This window comes from Pholis gunnellus (genome assembly GCF_910591455.1).
Source record: "Pholis gunnellus genome assembly, chromosome: 11".
NCBI lineage: Eukaryota > Metazoa > Chordata > Actinopteri > Perciformes > Pholidae > Pholis > Pholis gunnellus.
This window is the reverse complement of record NC_136538.1, coordinates 5,476,299-5,496,233: the sequence shown is the minus strand read 5'-3', so window position 1 is coordinate 5,496,233 and position 19,935 is coordinate 5,476,299. Positions and strand designations below refer to the sequence as shown.

General features: G+C 45.5%; 1 protein-coding gene across 2 annotated transcripts in view; it reads right to left on the bottom strand.

Annotated features, from left to right (window-relative positions):
* The window catches only part of LOC306703177 (NACHT, LRR and PYD domains-containing protein 3-like), a 92,176-nt gene that overhangs the window by 49,126 nt on the left and 23,115 nt on the right, over nt 1-19,935 (bottom strand). The window contains exons 13-14 of one of the 2 annotated variants that reach the window (XM_079169048.1): nt 7,458-7,504; nt 4,763-7,318 (exon numbers count right to left, since the gene is read on the bottom strand). The exons of the other annotated variant lie outside the window; for it this stretch is intronic. Coding sequence (XP_079025174.1) covers nt 6,711-7,318; nt 7,458-7,504 — 655 coding nt within the window. The 3' untranslated portion in view covers nt 4,763-6,710. Of the gene's footprint in view, nt 1-4,762; nt 7,319-7,457; nt 7,505-19,935 lie in introns of those variants that run through there. 2 annotated transcript variants of the gene reach the window in all.

The window sequence follows — 19,935 nt, the reverse complement described above, 5'->3', positions numbered from 1 at the left end:
CTGCAGTCTGCCACGGGAAAAATCCAAGAGGGCATGATTAGGGACCAGAAAGTCCAGGCCCAGCAGTGCTGCTTGTGTAGACCCAGGAAGTACATAGAAAACATGCTGCCAGGATTCATTACCCAGATGTAGGGTGGTAGTTATGGCGCCCAATGTGTCCAGCATCTGGCCATTCACAGCACGTGCAGCAATAAAGTCAGCATTAATGGAACGCTCGCGCAGCACTGAAACTGACATGCGAAAATCAGCACTGATAAACGACTCTGTAGCCCCTGAGTCCACCAATATGTTGATCTCAGTCCCTTCAATGCTCCCCCTCACATATGAGGTACTCTGTCACTTTGTCGCGTCTTGTATCGATGCATTATTGGCTGAGCCCATAGGTGTGGTAGCTGGTGTTTGGGCCTCAACATCAGCTACATTCTGTTTCCCGACTGATCGGCTGGGTCCTCTCTTGGGAGAGAGAAAACGCACTCCTCTCTTCCTCTGTGTTTCCTCATTAAAGGGGCCCCTGGCAGATCTAGGGCCCCTCCAAGTTGGAGAGCCGGCTCGGTTATCGTAAGGCGCCCGGTAATCCTGTTTTCCCCGGGACCTCTTTCTGCTCCACGTTCCCGCCAGGCATGGTCAGGGGAACGTCCTCTCTGTTCACCCCGCAGGCGACGTGACTGGCAGCCCTGCTCCCCGCACACACACTGACACTGACCTCCACGCACTGAGTGAGAGGTTTTCCATTCGTCCTTCCAGCCACTGGATCTCAGTCGACTGTTTTCCTCTGCCATTCTCCTCATCTCTATCCTCATTTCTCTCATCTCTTCAGTAATTCTGTCCATCGTTCTGTACAAGCCCCCACTATCAGATATGGGCTGTACCATTGGTGCTGTACCGCTTCCTGTAAGAGGCTGGCTCACATGGGTGTTGACATAGTCCATCTTTAGAGTCTCTCTGGCCATCGGCCAGCAATGACCAGGGCCTCCTCCAACTCAGTGGCCCCCTCCAACTCAGTGGCCCCCTGCTCGTGACATTTAGCTCTCAGAACCGGATCGAGTCCAGCCAGAAATCTGCGAAATTTCTCCTCTCTGTGAGCTATATCACCGTAGCCCGGGAATGCTTCTTGAACTAGCTTGCTTATGTCTGCTGCATACACTTCCAAACTCTCACCTGGAGCACGAACACGGGCAGAGAAGTTCGCTCTGAAACAGTCCAGAAAATGTCTTTGTCCAAAAGCTTCCAGTAATTTCTCCTTTACTGCAGAATAGTCGGTCTGCACGGCCGCTGGCAGGCTATCCCACAGGAGAAAAGCAGCCTTGGTCAGCTGCGTTGGCAAGATCCTAGCCAGTTCGTAATCATAGTCACCTCCGCTGCCTCCTACCAGCGCCTTCACAGCTACTTCATACTGTCTGGACCAGCAGGGAAAACTTTGCTTTTCCTCTCCGGCAAAGGGCGGTGGAAGTTCAATCCTGACATTGCTGGCGAAAGGCTGATCTCCGCGCCGCCCACTGTAGCCCAGCAGGTCGTCTTCGAATTTCAACATTCTGTCGTTTGTTTTTTTTGTTTTCACTCGCTGTGCTTACTATGGCGATGCAACGTGAGATGGCCCCACACAGACGCGGAACTGACTCTCCGACTCGTGCTAGCTGAACACTGTACACAGTTAAGCTAAGCGGGTGTTAGCAGTTAGCTACGTTAACTAACTAGCTCAAACTTCGGTGAACTGTCTTCTTCACTTATCTGACGATGGGTCTTTTCAGTAGGAAAGCAATCCCACCGCTGCCACCAATGTAGCCGAGGGTTTACGTTGCGCATATATGTGAGGATAATAAGAATAATACAAGAACCACGAGCTCCGTATTCAGCGCCAAGACGGCAGCTACTTTAATTCAAAAACACACTTCTTCACGCCCTCTCTCCTTCCGTCTCCTCCTTCACAATAAAAGCACAAACACATATACAGGAACCCTGCTTCTTAACATACTCAACATAATAGCTTACACACATTTCTGTTATTATAACTTAAATCCTTTTAATTTAGGGTTAAACCCACATTCCTCTATCACACTATTAAAGAAAATATCAAAGACAAGTTATTACAATAACTTTGTTCAAAGCTTAACATCCTTTCAAGGGTGTGTTTGTACAATCCTACATGAAGTATTTCATGTGTTGTAAAGACTCGTTTAAAGTCTTCAGTGTACTCACAACACATGTACATGTTACATGTAGAGTAACAGCCAAAGAGCTGCTTATGACTGTGTTTAAGCATCATTATGACTTTATATCTCATCATTATGACTTTTTTTATTATCAAGTCTAACTTTTAATATTCTTTATTTTTTCTTGCGGGCCACACAGAATGACGTGGCCTCGAGTTAAGACTCCTGTCTGACAGGTTTTTAAGAAGACCAGTAAAAATAAAGTTAAATAATCTGAGCGGTTTACAATACAAACATGTCTGCAGTAAAGCATTGTTGTTAAACATGGTTCATCTTCAGCAATGTTTCTCAGAGAGGAGGAGGAGGAGGAAGTCTTCCTCACCGTTTACACTAAGTCACGTCCTCAACATTAAAGACAAAAGTTAGAGATGAAAGATATTGGTTTTAATTTCATTGGTTTTCATCATTGGAGCTACACGTGTGTTCTCAGCTTTGGTCACTAGAGGGCAGCAGAGGTCTTTCCTCACGAAATCATTCAGAAGATCTCAACTAACTTGTCCCCGTTAGATTCACACGTTCTGACCTTTGTCACCACATATTCTCCATCAGCTGTGAAATCAGTCAGAGTGAACAAAACTCACTTTATTAATAATATAGAAGGAACTTCTTTTTACAATATGGTGGATTATGAGAAACCACAAACAAGCCAGAAACTCGCTGTAGTTCTGGATTTAGACCTGAACCTGAACAGAAGGATCAAGATCAGCCTCGTGTCACCTGAAGAACACATCGACTAGAAGAACACTAGAGCAGCTTTAATCACCTGTTAATGGCAGCCTGCATATATCTTCAGATTTCATATCAGCATGCTTCACACACATGTTACACCAGGACTGGAACCAAGTAGGCTGATGCTAATGTTCTGTAAACAGGACACACAGACGACACAGGAAGATTCCACGCGTGTTCATCTCGTCTGCTCCACAGAATGAAGCGGCTTCGCGCACTTATGGTCGTATCTCTACTGCCGTAAAGCCGGACGAAGCAAAGCAGAAATCACCACCCTGCCCCCTGCTGGCCACAGGGAGGAATGCACACTCCATACACAATGAAAGCACGTCATCCTACCAGGGGTCCCCAAACTTTTTCCTGTGAGGGCCACATCACTGAATTTATCGTTTGACCTAGGGCCCGATTATGGGGGGGGGGGGGGGTGCTACGTGCGTGCTACTCGCAGGTGAGCGACTGTTGCATCGTGCGCGCGGATCGGGGCGGAACACCGCCATGCGCGATACAGAGAGCAGGGGAATTGAAAACGCGCGACCATGTAGTGACAGACATGACATGCCGGCGTGTAAATAAATTAAGCACAAGTACTCGTCCTTCAAGCTCCCGTCTCTCGGCTCTTCTACTTCTTCTACTCTTCTACTTCTACAGGGTGCGCGCATGACAGCTCTCATCTTGTTCGCCCCCTGGTGGTTGGATGATTCAGGAAGCGTTTTATTTGATATGTAGCAGAGTACGTATTTTAAACGTTAATATCTAGGGCTGCAACAACGAATCGATAAAATCGATAAAAATCGATTATCAAAAGAGTTGGCAACGAATTTCATTATCGATTCGTTGTGTCGCGCGATTATTACGCCACTCAATAAGTCGCGGAGATGTTTGAGTGTTCACAGCAGCTCGGAATAACGGAACAGGACTCCGGTTCTGTAGCTGACGCTGACCGGCGTATAAACGTTGCCGTGACAACACCGGAAGTGGATTTACGCGATTTGTATTATTTTTAGTTTATTTCTGCAATTATAATAATTACATTTACTGCCATTTTGGGTACCTTGTGTTTAACTCGTAACCGTGCCGTTGTTTTACTTATGATAGACGAGCTTTTGTTTTTGTAACGTGACCATTAAACCGGAAGTTAAGCGGAGCTCAGAAAGATGAGAAATGGCGGGAGAAAACAGCAAACTTTTTCTTCCCCGTGTTATTCTACTGCTGGTCTACCAGAACACGGTGACGTGTATTCAGTTCACTCATTAAAGTGCTGTTATACTTGTAGGTGATGAGAGACAAGAGTATTTGTTTCTTTGTTGTTTGTACATGAAGCTGTTTTGTGTCTCTAGTTTTCCCGGTGTTCCATGAGAGGACAATAATAAACGTGAACATCAGGAATAAGCGTGGACTCTTTTATGACCAGTGTGGCTACAGGTTCTATTTTGTGGGTTTTTCTCTGAACTGGGGCCATGATTAAGAGGGACGGCCGGGGGAACCTCACCCGGCCCGGACACGGAAAGGATTGACAGATTGATGCTCTTTCTGGATTCTGTGGGTGGTGGTGCATGGCCGTTCTTAGTCGGTGGAGCGATTTGTCTGGTTAATTCCGATAACGAACGAGACTCCGGCATGCTAACTAGTTACGTGGCCCCGTGCGGTCGGCGTCCAGCTTCTCAGAGGGACGAGTGGCGTTCAGCCACGAGATTAAGCATTAACAGGTCTGTGATGCCCTTAGATGTCCGGGGCTGCACACACTGAGTGGATCAGCGTGTGTCTACCCTTGGCCGAGAGGCGTGGGTAACCCGCTGAACCCCACTCCTGATATTAGTCCATTTATTTTTTTTAATTATTACTTTAACAGCTCAGGGATGTTCGAGCAACCTGTTTGTGCACTTTATGAAGATTTTTTGCACTGTGAATTTGTTGTTTTGTCAGTTCTGTTTTTGAAAAAAGGGTTAGAAACTAATGCTTTTTTTTTTTAATCCGATTCATCGATTAATCGAACAAATAATCGACAGATTAATCGATTATTAAAATAATCGTTAGTTGCAGCCCTATTAATATCGCAGACGATCATGCTCATTTAATCGTGGCAGCCAAAATCGTGATCGCAATTAAAATTCGATTAAATGTGCAGACTGAAAAAAAATCATAATGCGTCTCTGGTATTGTTCAGGGGGCCGGACCAAATGTGGAGACGGGCCGCATCCGGCCCGCGGGCCTAAACAGAATCACAAAGTTATAGCTATTTTATAATTTAACATTTTTTCTTAAATACATTTAATTTTTTCTTATATGTATTATAATTTATAAAAATATTTTTCCATTATCTTATGTTCTCATTGCACAGCTACTGTGTTCCTCAGTTGCTCCGCTTCAGTGCAGCTTGTTTTAAGTAGAGCTTTTATCCAATCAGAGTTCACCTCTGTGTCTCTAGGTAAGAAGAGAGGCCCCAGCCTGCAGACTCACCCAGTGCTTCCATGTGCAGTTTAAGTTGAATGGGGACGATATTGTTGATTCAACCAATCAGATCTTTAGTTTGAGATTCATGGACGCACCAGAGCGGTTTGCAGGCCTAGTTACGTCAGCATTACTGCAGCTCAGAGTCCAGATGCCTTTCTGCTGCAAGGTGCAGAGTGTGCTGTGATTGGTCAGTGGGCGGGCACGTGACTATGTGCCCGCGAAACATAATGCTTGCTAGCATTGGTTGTAGCAGACAGAGTTCAAGTGGAAATATTTGAAAGACATTTTACCTAGCTTTGTTTTTTTAATATGAAATGGCGGAAGGAGGAGAAACGGATTTAGTGGCGGAGTTACTGGGAACGCTTTTCTCAAGAAGGACATTTCTGAACAAACTGGACATAGTAAGAAACGACCCCACAGCTAGCAGCCCTGACCAGCCAGGAAAAGGATTTGTATGCAGCGTCGGAGAAGCGTTGCACATGTTATGGCTGTGAATGTGTTTCATTTTAACTGAGCGTTGGTACTTTTGGAGAGACTCGAGTGGATCTACAACTCAACGACCACGTTCGCAGGGAAACAGCTCCACAACCGCGGCCCGCCCTTCACCGGTCCACGGCCGAAGACGACGACCGAACTGTGGCGGACTACGGACAACCGACCGGCGGCGGCAGACCGACGACGACCGGCGAAATACAACTGGGGAGGCTCAACTGGCATCGATGAATGGAGAAGGACTTCTTACTGGAACTGATGTACTGGGATTAAACTCTTTGTCAACAAAGAAAGGAGAATAGACAGCATTTGGTAAGTGAAGTTCGTTTGTTGACCTCTACTGTTCATTTGTCTATCGTGGCGTTTTTATGAATAATATTTGAATGGCTCGTGCTCGTGTGTTGGAATGCGTGGATCCGCTGCAGGTCTGCTGGATTGATTTGTTGCTTTGTTGTCATACGAATATATGGGACTGCTCTTGTGAGTTTGTCATTGTGTTACATTGATTTGGACTATATTGTCCGGTAATGACGCAGCGTCCCGTCATGCTCGTATTCATATATCTGCACTCTGCATTTCGTGTTTTGTATGCTAGGTGTTGAACTTTACGTAACATTTTATTTCATTTGTCAAATGTTGCAGTGTTATGTGAATATGCGGCTTTTACACGAAACAAATAATAACCCGTAGCTGTGACGTCATAATGAGGTTATTAGAAGTGTAGAACAGCACTGAAGGCCCAGGTATAAAATCCACGGCCCGCCACTGATTTCTAGCATATACAATGCGCACTGCAAACCGGCTGTACATAACACAAAACACACCAATTCACAGACACAGAGACACCGAGGAACCAGAACTGGACGTGGACCAGAACCTGAACCTGGACCCAAACCCAAAGCCAGGATAAAGAGGTTCAGTGAATGTGGTGTTGAAGGTGTGGAGGTGGATCAGTGTGTCAGAGGAGACTCTGTAGAAGGACAGAGAGCCAGCAGGACAGTCCACATACACTGCTACTCTACCAGAGGAGGAGGAGGAGGAGGAGGAGGAGGAGGAGGAGGAGGAGGAGGAGGAGGAGGAGGAGGAGGTGGTGATGGGTGTTCTTGTCTTATTGTGACAGACAGAGTAACCAACATCAGAGCACCACAGACTCCAGGACAGATCATTCATTCCAAACAAACAGTCTCCACTGTCTCCTCTCCTCCTGATTCCTCTGTAACTCACTGATATATAAACGTCTCCTCTCCACTCGACCTCCCAGTAACAGCGACCAGTCAGACCAGTTCTACACAGCAGCTGCTTCCAGTAGTCAAACCTGTCTGGATGATCAGGATATGACTGATACTCCCCATACACATGTGTCACCTTCCTGTTGTTGTCAGACAGTATGAGGTTTCTGTTCACTGTGTTTGTGTCGAGTGTGAGTTTACAGGAATCTGATGGAGAGAACAAGACACAACACAGCTGCAGTTATTAATCTATCATCTGTTTGATGATGACATCAGAGATGTGAATGAGTGATGTCACAGTCTGAAGATGCTTTGTTTTCATGAATCAAACTCAAAGCACACTTACACTTCCTCAGACCTGGTCTGAACCATCGGACTCCAGCAGGCTCCACCCTGAAAGGAGGAGGGGGGTCAGAGCAGCATGAAACATGGACATTACATCGCTCTCACACACAGAGCTTTGTTATTCATGTTCACATGGAGCACTTATTATTCATCAGCTCATACTCTTTGACTTCACTGGAGCTTCTTCTGATTGGCCCATGACGACAGCTCATGATGTTCACTTGTTCATGATCTATTATTATCAGTATTATATTGACAATCATCAATTTGATTGAATCATTGAATCACATGTTTAAACCTGCATCAATTGATTTCTTTGTCCACTTGTGGTTCAGTAAAAACAAGCTGTAAACACAACATGTGACATATTATCAGCTTATAAAGTAGTTGTGTCGGTTCCGGGTCGTGGTCTCACGTGCGTGAGTCTCACTGCGGATTATATATGTTTTAACTTGTCTGTTATAATTCAACGGACGACTTTATTATTAGAACATATTATATGTTGTAATCTCTTCTCTTTCTTTTATGTAGAACTGTGGGATTCAGACATATTCACCTCACAGTATTGTCCAGTCAAAATAAACGACAAAGTGACTGAAAACTTGTTTCCTGGTGGTGTGTGGCTCGAGTTTGAATCTATTAAATCTACAACAAATGGTCCTTCAAGCCGGAAACTGAGCCACACTCCACACCCCGACATAGAATGGCTGATTCGGAGACTGATGGCAGTGTGTCTATGGATGGGGCCACCTATGAGGCTGAGGCTCCTTGTGTTGTGAACATGGATGGTGAGCGCCAGGGCATGGTGGACTTGGCCCACCTCGGCATTGAAGGGGCTGCCCCAGAGTTGTCTCCAACTTCGGCTCGGTCATCTGCACCTGCTCGGGAGACGGAGCCTGGCTTTTCACCTGAACGATTGTTGCCTTCCCCCGACAATGAGAGCCAGGTTCCTTTGCCATCAGTATCTCATGATATACTAGCTAAACCCCTCTCACAGCCAATCAGCCATGACCCTGGGGCTAGACCTAAGCGTGATCGGCGCCCCCCTGACTACTACGGTAGTCACATATCACAGCATAAGACAACTACACAAACCCATGGTTCACGTAGCTCGTACAGTAAGAGGACTTATAGCACCACACGCTCTCTTGTTAGTAAGGGTTCCAGGAGCAGCCATGCTTCCAATTTGAGTGCTCTCCATGCCAACATTCTGGAGGAGAAGGAAAGGAGAGATCAGCTGGAGGAGCTTAGAAGACAAAGACAAGAGGACAAAGAGCTCGATGAGCAATGTAAATCAATTGACGAGAAAGCCAGAGCTGCCCAGCAAAGACAAGAAGATGCACACAAGGAGAGAGAGCGAATTGTTAGACAGGTTGACATGAACCGACGCATTCGTATTAAAGAACAAGAGCTTGAGTCAGCCCAGCTTGTTTCCAGTTTTATTAGACAGAATCTCTCTGAAGATGAAGACCAAGGTGGAGCCTTTGCGCCTACTCCCTCATCTCATCATGGAAATGCAGCCACCTCTTCCTTTTATAATCTGCCAACCTCTAGGATATTCACTCCTGCCCCCAAACCTGATGTACACTGACTCTCACTCTCATTCGGTTTTAACCCCCCTGCATCCTCAACGTGGCTTTCCCGGAGAACAACCTAGGGCCTCCCAGACCCTTCCCATGCCTTAAACGACACAGCAAAGCTTAGGGCGCGTCCAGGATCACTATTTGCGCTCTGTAGCCACTGCTCAAGCTGCACCGTTATCCATTCACCATGTGTCTGCCCAGGCTATACACTCTCCAAGTCACCATACATCCGCCAAGATAATACCTTCATCGCTGTCTATTCACCATGTACCTGCATCTCCGGTCAATGTCCAAGCCCCTATTTATACATCATCGATGCCTGGTTCTGCACAGCCCACTTTCACTGGTAGTTTACCTCTAATGCAAGCCATGTCATTTCAGCAGCCTGTTTACCCACATTCTCAAACACCCAATGTCATCGATTTGTTCATTGCCTCTGCCTATGGAATACCAACACCTTCACTCCCTGTGTTTAAGAGTGGCAGAGAGAGCGATTTTGCCCTCCTTAAAATGGCTCTGGATAACCTCCTTGACAATCATCACCATCTAACCGAGCAATATAAATACCAGGTCCTCCTAGAACATCTCCAGCACCCAGGAGCAAACAAATTGGCTAGATCCAGCATGCATGAAGCAAGAGCATATTCCACTGCACTCCTAGCACTTCAAGAAAAATATGGTCAACCAAGGCTGCTGGTCCAAAGTCAGATTGGAGCAATTTTGAATTCCCCGAATATTCGCATAGGTGATGTAGAGGCCTTTGATGATTTTTCCCTTTCTGCCCATGCTCTGGTGGGAATGCTGCTGTCCCTGGAGGGCCCTAATGGGTCTGAACTAAAATGTGGCTCTCATGTTGACAGACTCCTCAGTAAACTCCCTGTGCAGTATAGAGACGGATTTGTCGAACACTGTATTAATCGTGGCATTCTGACTGGGCAGGCAAACCAAACATACTCCCTCCTCGACCTTTCAACCTGGCTACAGTCAAAGTCAAGAGCTAAACGTATATCCGAGAGAGCTGTCGAAGTCCACAAACAGGAACGACCACAAACCTGGAAGGAACGGCAGCCTCTCAGACAAGTATCCTCTGCCTACTTATCAACAACATCCAAGAGAGATAGCACACCGAGAGCCTACACCGAAGGAAAGGTAAATTTCAATAAGCCACAGCCTTACTGTCCCTACTGCAATGTCAGAGACCATTTCCTTGGTGCATGCACAGAACTTAAAAAACTATCCAAGAGAGACATTACGGAATGGCTCAAAGAGAAGGGGAGATGCAGAAAATGTGGGAGAATACACAAAATGGACAAATGCACCTTAAAGAGGCCATGTAACATCTGTAAGGAGCTTTACCTGACCAACCTCCATGATGACAATGTAAACAAATCAGCTACTGTGATGTTCACCTCCTCTCCCTCAGAGCTCCTCTACATGGACAAACCCAATCGCTCCCATAAAGTCAAGTTGAAAGTTATCAACATACGTCTCCACAATGGGGAGAGGACCATTGAAACCTACGCAGTCCTTGATGATGGTGCAGATAGATCTATTCTGCTTCCCCAGGCTGTTCAGCGTTTGGGCCTCACACCTCGGCCTGAAACGATCTCATTACGGACAGTGAGACAGGATATTGTACGATTTAATGGAGCATCTGTGTCCTTTGAAATTTCCCCTATCAACCAGCCAACTGAAAGGCATGTTATCAAGGGAGCATTCACTGCAGAAAATCGTGGCCTGTCAGAGCACACATACCCCGTAAAGCAGCTTCAAGAACAGTATCAACACCTCAGAGGTATTCCACTACAGTCTATCGATCGTGCATGCCCTCTTGTCCTCATTGGCTCGGACTACGCTCATCACAGCCACAGAGCCAATACTCATGGGGCCCCCTGGTGGCCCATTGGCAGTACACACTAGGCTAGGATGGGCCCTCTAAGGGCCAGCCAGCTTATTCCAAACCCAGCACACTATCGCCTTAAATCTTACTTGCCTCAAAAGCGAATTGCTGCGTAATGTTGAAAGACTCTGGCAGATTGACACGTTGCCCTACGTCAATGAAAAGACAGCCACAAGGTCAAAACAAGACAAGCTAGCTCTCGCTCTACTTCATTCTAGGCCGGTTAGGGTAGATATAGATGGCGTAATGCACTATGCTACTCCACTACTAAGAGCTCCCGACACTCCTGCCTTTCAGGCTCCAAAGGAAGCTGTCCTGCCCCGACTCTTTGCTACAGAAAGACGCCTGTCCATAGACTCCAAACTGGCTGATAAATACCAAGAGGAATTGATTAAGCTTGTGCAGCCTGGGTATGTTAAGAGGATTCCTAATGAGCAGGTATACCAACAGCAGGAAACCTGATATTTCCCACATCACATTGTCAAACATAACAACAAACATAGAGTTGTGTTTGACTGCTCCTTCGAATACATGGGACACAACCTAAACAAATGTCTTCTGCCTGGACCCACACTGGGCCCTTCCCTCCTTGGGGTTTGTTGTGTAATATCAAATAATGTTGTAACAACTGTCAAAAAACTGTATCCTAGGGAAGCCTGCTATATTATGCTCACATGCACAGTACAGGACTGAATGGGTTAAATGTACTGAAACACCATATTAGGTAATCTCAGCCACAGCTATGCTTCTACTGTAAATGAATTACATCATGTAAGAGGAGGGCCTCCATAGGAGGCCCGATAGGAAGCCTGCAAAAGAGGGTGGGGGCATCCTGTCCCCCCTGCAGAAAGTGTTATAAAAAGAGCACACACTCTTTGCTTCAGCGCGTTTTTCTCCGGACCAGGGAGAGCGCTTGCTGCATTAGATCTTTCAGGTACTCCCTCTTGAGAAACACATAGCTTATAACTTTCCTATAAGAGGAAATAGTATTATGTTTTTAACTTACCTATAAGAGGAATAACCTTCCTAAAAGAGGAATAACTTTCCTATGAGAGGAAATAGAATTCAATTATAAAACACCTTTTAATAACTTTCCTATAAGAGGAATAACTTTCCTAAAAGAGGAAATAGAACTAAATTGTAGAGAAGCAAATAGAAAATAGACTAGTACCAACTTGAATGTGGAAATAGAAGAATGTTATAGCTTTCCTATAAGAGGAAATAGAATGAAAATTGTAGAACACTTTTAGACATATACACTTTAACTCACTTTATGTAGAGACCCTTCACACAGATTTTTCCTATAAAAGGAAATATACGCTTTAGCATGTAAACTTGTACTAAATTGTTTTTGGAAATAAAGACACTTGCTCTACCATAGTATTGCAAGGAACTTAGAACTAGAGTTTCCTCTTTTTCTTTCCTTCTCCCCCTTCATCGTACCAGGAGGGGCGCCTTCCGTCAGAGGTGAGTGTGAATTCTTATTTAGACTCGTGATTGGTCAAACCTTATAAAACGTCTCTAAAGAAACCAAAAAGTAGGTTGTTCACAGTGGGGTAAATCCACCCACAGGTTCTGCCTAAGTGTCCTGGTAGTTAAGACATCTGCCTAAATCCCACCAAGTGAACCTACAGAACCGGATTCGTGTAGTTCAGTGTGAATTGTTCTAAAAACTAAAAATCCTCCTTGAAATCGTTACCCAACATTGGTAAACCGATAGGCTGTTTACAGTAAGGAACCTAGGGAGTGGGAGGTGATAATTGCTATTGTGGAAGTACCTCTGGTGTCGAAATAGGGGCAAAGGGTTTGCTAAAACCGGCCTAGCCTCCCCGGAAGCCTGAGACACTGAGGGAAAACAACCAATAGTATATTGTTGAAGAGAGAAAATGCAACAGGTTCTACTCAGATTCCGCCAACACGCCATTGCCATCTGCAGGGATATCAAAGGAATGTTCCATCAGGTATGCCCTATTGCGTTTCATATGGAGAGGGATGCAGCTAAACCAGGAGCCCAGTGTTTACGAATGGCAAGTCTTGCCATTTGGGACAACCTGTAGCCCATGCTGCGCTACCTATGCAGTCCACAAACATGTCCAAGATCACTCTAATGGCAATGAGGAGGTCCTTCAATCTGTCAAACATTGTTTTTATGTTGATAACTGCCTCCAAAGTTTCCCTTCTTCTCATGAAGCCAAGTCCTTCATTGACAAAATGAGACCTCTCCTTGCTGATGGTGGGTTTAACATCAGACAATGGGCTAGTAATGATCCGGCTGTAATAAACCATCTCCCACCAGACGCAAAGTCCGAAACCAGCGAATTGTGGCTCTCAGGAAATGGAGACCCCAAAGAGCTGACACTAGGCCTCCAATGGAACTGCTTCACAGACATGTTGGGTTACAAGAACAGACCCATCATTTACCATCAGCCTACAATGAGAAACGTATTCAAGGTGCTGGCAAGCCAATATGATCCTCTGGGCAATCTGACCCCTTTCACAACCCGTGCAAAGATCCTAGTACAGGATCTATGGAAGCAGGAAAGAGGATGGGATAACATAATCAAACCAGATAGGTTGTTGAAGAAATGGAGAGCATGGGAGTCGGAGCTGCAGAATCTCCCTGACATTCACTTTCCTCGCAGTTATCTGTCCCCCTCAACTGATGCAGCCACCGATGAATCCCATCTGCATGTATTCTGTGATGCCTCTGAGCGTGTGTATGGTGCTGTTGCCTACCTTCTGACAAATGACAACCATGTCAGTTTCATCATGTCCAGGTCTCGTGTTGTCCCTAAACGCCAGCTATCTATCCCCCGACTTGAACTGTGCGCAGCCCTATCGGGTGCCCAGTTGGCTAGCTTACTCAAGTCTGAACTCACTATTCCTCTACAGTCAGTGATCCTCTGGACAGATTCTACAACTGTCCTGTCATGGCTAACATCTGAGTCCTGTCGCTACAAGGTGTTTGTTGGCACAAGAATAGCTGAGATTCAGACTCTGACTAACACAAAGAGCTGGAGATATGTTGACTCGAAGAATAATCCAACTGATGACCTGACCCGGGACAAAACCCTCCTACAGCTTTCTCAGCAACACAGATGGAGCCAAGGCCCTCCATTCCTCTTGCTGAACAACAGCTATTGGCCAGCCAATCCATGCATGCCAGCTGAATCAGAGCCTGTTGAGGAGCTAAGGAAATCCATGTTCTGTGAGGCAGTGATGTCGGATGACGCCAACGTCCCTGATCTGAACAAGTTCAGCAGCTGGGATGATCTGATAAAGGAAACAAAGAATATGCTTCATGGGGCGGCGGATCATATCTCAAACATAGCCCAATGTTATACAAGCGCAGAAAGGCATCTTCTACAACGAGCCCAATCGGAGTGTTTCCCTGAGGAATGCAATGCCCTCAAAGGTAATAAACCAATACCAAAGAGTAGCAAACTCCTCCCCCTGTCTCCTGAGTATGACCCTGATCTTGGTCTCATCAGACAGGGAGGTCAACTTCGAAGAGCGGAGACCCTTAACCAGGATAACATCCATCCAATTATATTGGACCCGAAACATACCATAACCAAACTCATTATCAAAGATTACGATGAGAAACTCCTCCACCCAGGCCCTGAGCGTGCCTTAGGGGAAATCAGACGCAGGTACTGGATTCTGCGTGGTCGTCAAGCCATTCGCCAGCATCAACACCAATGTCAAGACTGTCAGAGATGGAGAGCCCAAAATCCCAAAATGACAGACCTTCTTCCAGCCCGTCTTAGACTGTTTAAGCCCCCCTTCTGGTCCACAGGCATGGACTGTTTTGGGCCCTTCACTGTGAAAGTCGGCCGCCGCACAGAGAAAAGGTGGGGCATGCTCTTCAAATGCCGAACAACACGTTGCATTCATCTTGAGCTGCTTAACAGTATGGATACAGATACATTCCTAATGTTTGTCTCACGCAAAGGGAAACCCTTCGAACTACTCTCCAACTGTGGGACTAATTTCAGAGGAGGAGAAGCAGAGCCGAAAGGTGCCTTTGAGGCCATGGCACCAGACTTAAAGCAACAATTAGCCCACACACAAGTGAACTTCCAGTTCAATCCTCCATCTGCCCCACACTTTGGTGGAAGCTAGGAACGAGAGATAAAATCAATTAAAATGGCCCTCAACATTGCATTAGGAAACCAACCGACAACAGAAACTGTTCGAAGGCATTTTGAATTCAAAACCTCTTGGATATATCTCTTCAGACCTTGCTGACCCAGACCCAGTCACACCAGGGGCTCCTTCGCAGAAGAAAATGGCACCACAGTCAGATCCTGGCCGATCGTTTCTGGACAGCCTTCATCCGCTATTATCTTCCAAACCTACAAACCAGGCAAAAGTGGGAAACTGACAAGGAGAACTTGATTGTAGGTCAGGTTGTGATGATAGTTGATCCCCAATACCTTCGAGCATCATGGCCTATTGGAAGGATATTTGAAACCTATCCCGGAAAGGATGGAAAGGTTCGCAGTGCTAAGGTCACTATTCAAGGTCGTGAATACACACGCCCCGTTTACAGATTAATACCACTCCCCGCAATAACCGATGAAGAACCTAAATAAAACATATTTGCTGCACAAATCCGGGGGCAGCTGTTAGAAACTGCATGCTGTTCGCCCTCCTTCCCACAGGAGGCCCCAAGTGGTGATTCACTACACCACTTATGGTAGGACCTCCCACAGTATAAATAGAGGCCTAGCTGAGGCCTTCTTCCTCTTTATCCTGAAATGAGTGTATGTTCTGTTTCCATGTGTCTTTTGGAATGGTTCTCCAATGTAAGTAGGACTTTATTTCTTTTGATCCATATTACGATGTATTTTCGATAATTAGCGGATTATATATGTTTTAACTTGTCTGTTATAATTTAACGGACGACTTTATTATTAAAACATATTATATGTTGTAATGTCTTTTCTTTCTTTTATGTAGAACCGTGGGATTCAGACATATTCACCTCACAGTAATGTCCTGTCAAAATAAATGACAAAGTGACTGAAAACTTGTTTCCTGGTGGTGTGTGGCTCCAGTTTGAACATTAAATCTACAACAGGCTGAGTCACTTTGTTAATAGAACCTCTAAGAGTTCAAACCAACGGATGTACGACCTTTAAACTAGTGAACAAGTAGCTGATTACCTGTGAAATCTCTGACATCTGAACCCAAAGTATGGCGACCAAAGTCAAGTCTCCCTTCAGTCGCTCATGGACGCAATCAGCCAGTGTGAACCAGACTTCATATCACGGCTTGATGCTTCCACTGAACCATGAATACGGCGCTGATATTCATTATTATCTATTATATATTATAATATAAGAGGTAAACACCAAACCACTGCAGCACAACAAAGAGTCAGCTGCATGAAGACGACATTGAGGACTTAAAAACCTGCTTCAGTCACATTGAAAAAGAAAAGAGCTGAAACAGAATTCAATGGAGAATTACAGCAGACGCTCCAACATTGGTCTCGTTAAAGCTCCAGAAAAGGCAGAAGGCCGGGATGTCATTGGCTTTGTGCAGCAGCTGATCCTACACCTCTTGGGTCAGGAACACTTTCCTAATCTCCCGGTAATGGAGAGAGCTCACTCAGCCCCACACAGAGAAACCACAACACAAGCTCAACTGGTCCAAGGCCAATCCTGGTAAGATTCCTGAGTTTCAGGAGAAAGTTCAAACTCTTCACCTCTCCAGACAAAAGGGCGAGCTCCTCATCATCAACACCAGGATCCACTTGTACCCCGGCTACAGTGCAGAGACTTTGAACACATCAAAAGGAAACTTGTGGACATGAACATGGACTACTCGCTTCTCTATCCCTCTGTTCTTCACATCAAGTGTGGAGAAGAAAAGGATGCAGAGGACTTTATGAAGGAGGTGGAGAGACGTCGCTCTCACATTAACTTCAAGCCACATGTGAACCAACAACCTTCTGCCTCTGAGGGTCAAAACGCGGCCTATTCACCAAAAACTGATGATATGGAATTAAAAACAGCTCAGCAGATTACTTTTCCCCAACTATATATTCATAATGGTTATGCGAAGATCTGAAGAACTGAGGATCCACAGCTGGAACATCAAAGGTGCCAATCACCCAATCAAAAAGAGTAAAATACTGAAGGAGCTTCAAAAAGAGAGAGCAGATACTGCTTTACTACAGGAGACCCATTTAAGTAAGGAGGAGCATGATGAACTGAACAAAGACTGGGTAGGTCAGCTGTGTTCTGATCTGATTCCACCAGAAGTAGAGGAGTTGTGATCATCATTAGGAAACTATTACCTTTTGTCATTGAGACAGTACAGTCTGACCCAAACGGGTGCTATGTATTAATTTATGCTCATCTATATGGAGAAAATATTGTTATTGTGAATGTCTTCACCACGCTGTTACAGACCGCACTGCTGGAAAAGCTTACACATCAACGCTTCTGGAGATTCACGCTGCTCACCATATCCACGCTCATCATGTCTCATCTCGAGCCGGAAGATGACGCATGATGCATTCACTGACGCTAGCACCTCGGCTAAGAAGAGCAAGACTCCATCCTTACGTCACACTTCAGGAGAAGGACCCGGTCCTCTCCTCACTAACATTCAGTCCTCTCTCGCGAGACGGATGTCCGCTTCCTGCTTCTGGAAACCCGCTCGGTTCTGGGACATCTACGGCCGTGGCTGCGGCTCCACGTCACTACTACGGAAGCCGGAGCGCTCTCTATTGACGTCATGCCGCATAGAACGCTGGGTAATGCAGTCCCCGCAGCTCCAACTGGAGTCATTCTTTCCACCTGCAGCTACAATTTCTCCTCAGCTAAGGAATCAAATCCTCTCAGTGAGGATGTTAGTTCGTGTGGTTTTGTGGCACAAAACCACACTGACTGTAATCCTGCGGGACTATTAATTGTTGGAATGCTGTTAAGCGGGACTGTCCATCACAAATACAAGATTCAATCCATGAGTATGAATCTAAAATGCAGAAAAGAGAGAAGCGATATCTCAATTGAACCTGAACGACACTACCGGTAACATCGGCGTGTATGTATATTGCGACGTCTTCGGGCAGTAGAAGCCACACTGTCAAAAGTTCTTGCGAAATTTTCTAGTTTAATTTAATTCTGCTGTGTTCAAGAAATGAAAAAACATTAACAGTGTTTCCCCTACCATTATATTAGGGAGGCGCCCCTAAACTAGTGGAACATCCAATCTTTAGTTAATTATTTATTTACTGGTCTAGTTCAAGGTTTTCTTCCAAAAGTCTCCATGTCTGTAAAAACCTTCATCTGCTCTGAAGAACCAGAAATAGTGAACAAGTGTTGGTCAAAGTGTTGTGAAGGCTCCATGACTGGGCCTCATGGTCGTCCTCCTCCTTCATATTCTGCATAATGCATAGGTAGAGCTTTTCAAACATACTCTGAATATATAAATAAAATAAAAAGTGACGTGTCTGATGATTTACTCTCAGCCCCTCATGATGATAGCGCTCCAAGTATTAATATCTCAAACCTTCATGTCATGCATTCATCTGTCTCAGTGGCACCTTTTCAGCATCAAATGGCGAGATAAACATATTTCATTCTTTCATGTCGCTGCATTATAGTTGGAACAGTATCTCGTTCTCCTACAACTATACAGAAACATTAGTCGCTCTCGTAGCTCCTTCTGTTGGTTTTGGGGGAATCTACAATGATCAATGGTTTGCAGACAGCTAGCAAAAAATGTGCTTTTATTGCGCAATGTTAAGAATCCCAGAAATCCAACCTTCTTCCATCAAAGCAAGTGTTGCAGGTATCAAGTTCATTTAAGATGTGCAGACCCCTCAGTATGTAGCCTGCTCGGGAACTCCTTCATTCGCCTCCTGTTCAACGGCTTAAAGAAGAGCATCCAGGAAGCAACGATGAGCGTCTCCCCTTCATTACCTTTAATGCACAAACTGGTGTCTCTTTAAGGCGGGGGTGTTTTAGATCACGCATAGATTCATGACTGGAGACCACGTTTTCACTGCTTTATGGGTTCCTCGGTGGTGGATTCACAACCAGCTCGGACTCTTTCGATCCTTTGCATGATCTTACTATTTCCGACATCATCATAGATGCTCACATGTACTCCATCTACCTCTGACAGGGAAGGTAAAGGTTAGAATGTTGTTATCTCACTAACACTGCATTCTATCCTCTATCTTCAATAACCCGGTACCTGCAACGGCGTCCTGGTGCGATGCAAGACGAACCCTTGTTTCTGACCGACAAAGAAAAGCCACTTCAAGGTCTTTCTTTACCACCAACTCCGTCTCCTCTGCATATGAGGTGGACATCCTCCTCAGATATACACCTCGCACCCCTTCCTCATCGGAGCAGCTACCTCTGCAACCGCTCTGGTCCCAGCATCTACACTGGAAGCTACGGGTCGCTGGTCCTCAGCAGCTTACGGACTGAGAGCCACAGATGTTGTTCATTCTGTTCACCTGACATCTATTGCATTTCTGTCCATCCTGAGAGAGGGATCCCTCCTCTGTTGCTCTCCCTAAGGGCTCTTCCTCTTTCTCCCCGTTAAAGGTTTTTTTTGGAGAGTTCTTCCTGTTCTGATGTGAAGGTCCTGGGAGAGAAGATGTCGTATGTGTACAGATTGTAAAGAACTCTGAGGAGAATTTGTGATTTTGGGCTGTACTGAAATGAATTTAATTGAATATAATTGCAGTTCAAAAAGCTATGAGCGCTACCTGGGAGACTACCATTAGTACCCCAATGCACCATAATAAATGAAAATAATAAGTTCATAAAATGCTGTACTTGGAAGTGGTTGGCTGGGTTTCACAGCAGCATGTATGTAGTATGACCTCTTTGGGATGCATGCTTGCTCCTTTTATTCTGAACATAATGTCTGCAGAGGTCTGCAGCATGCTTGCTGCTACACATAGAGTTCAATAGTCCGACTGATGCTTCACATGGGTGTCTTCCAGCTGTTGGTAGCTG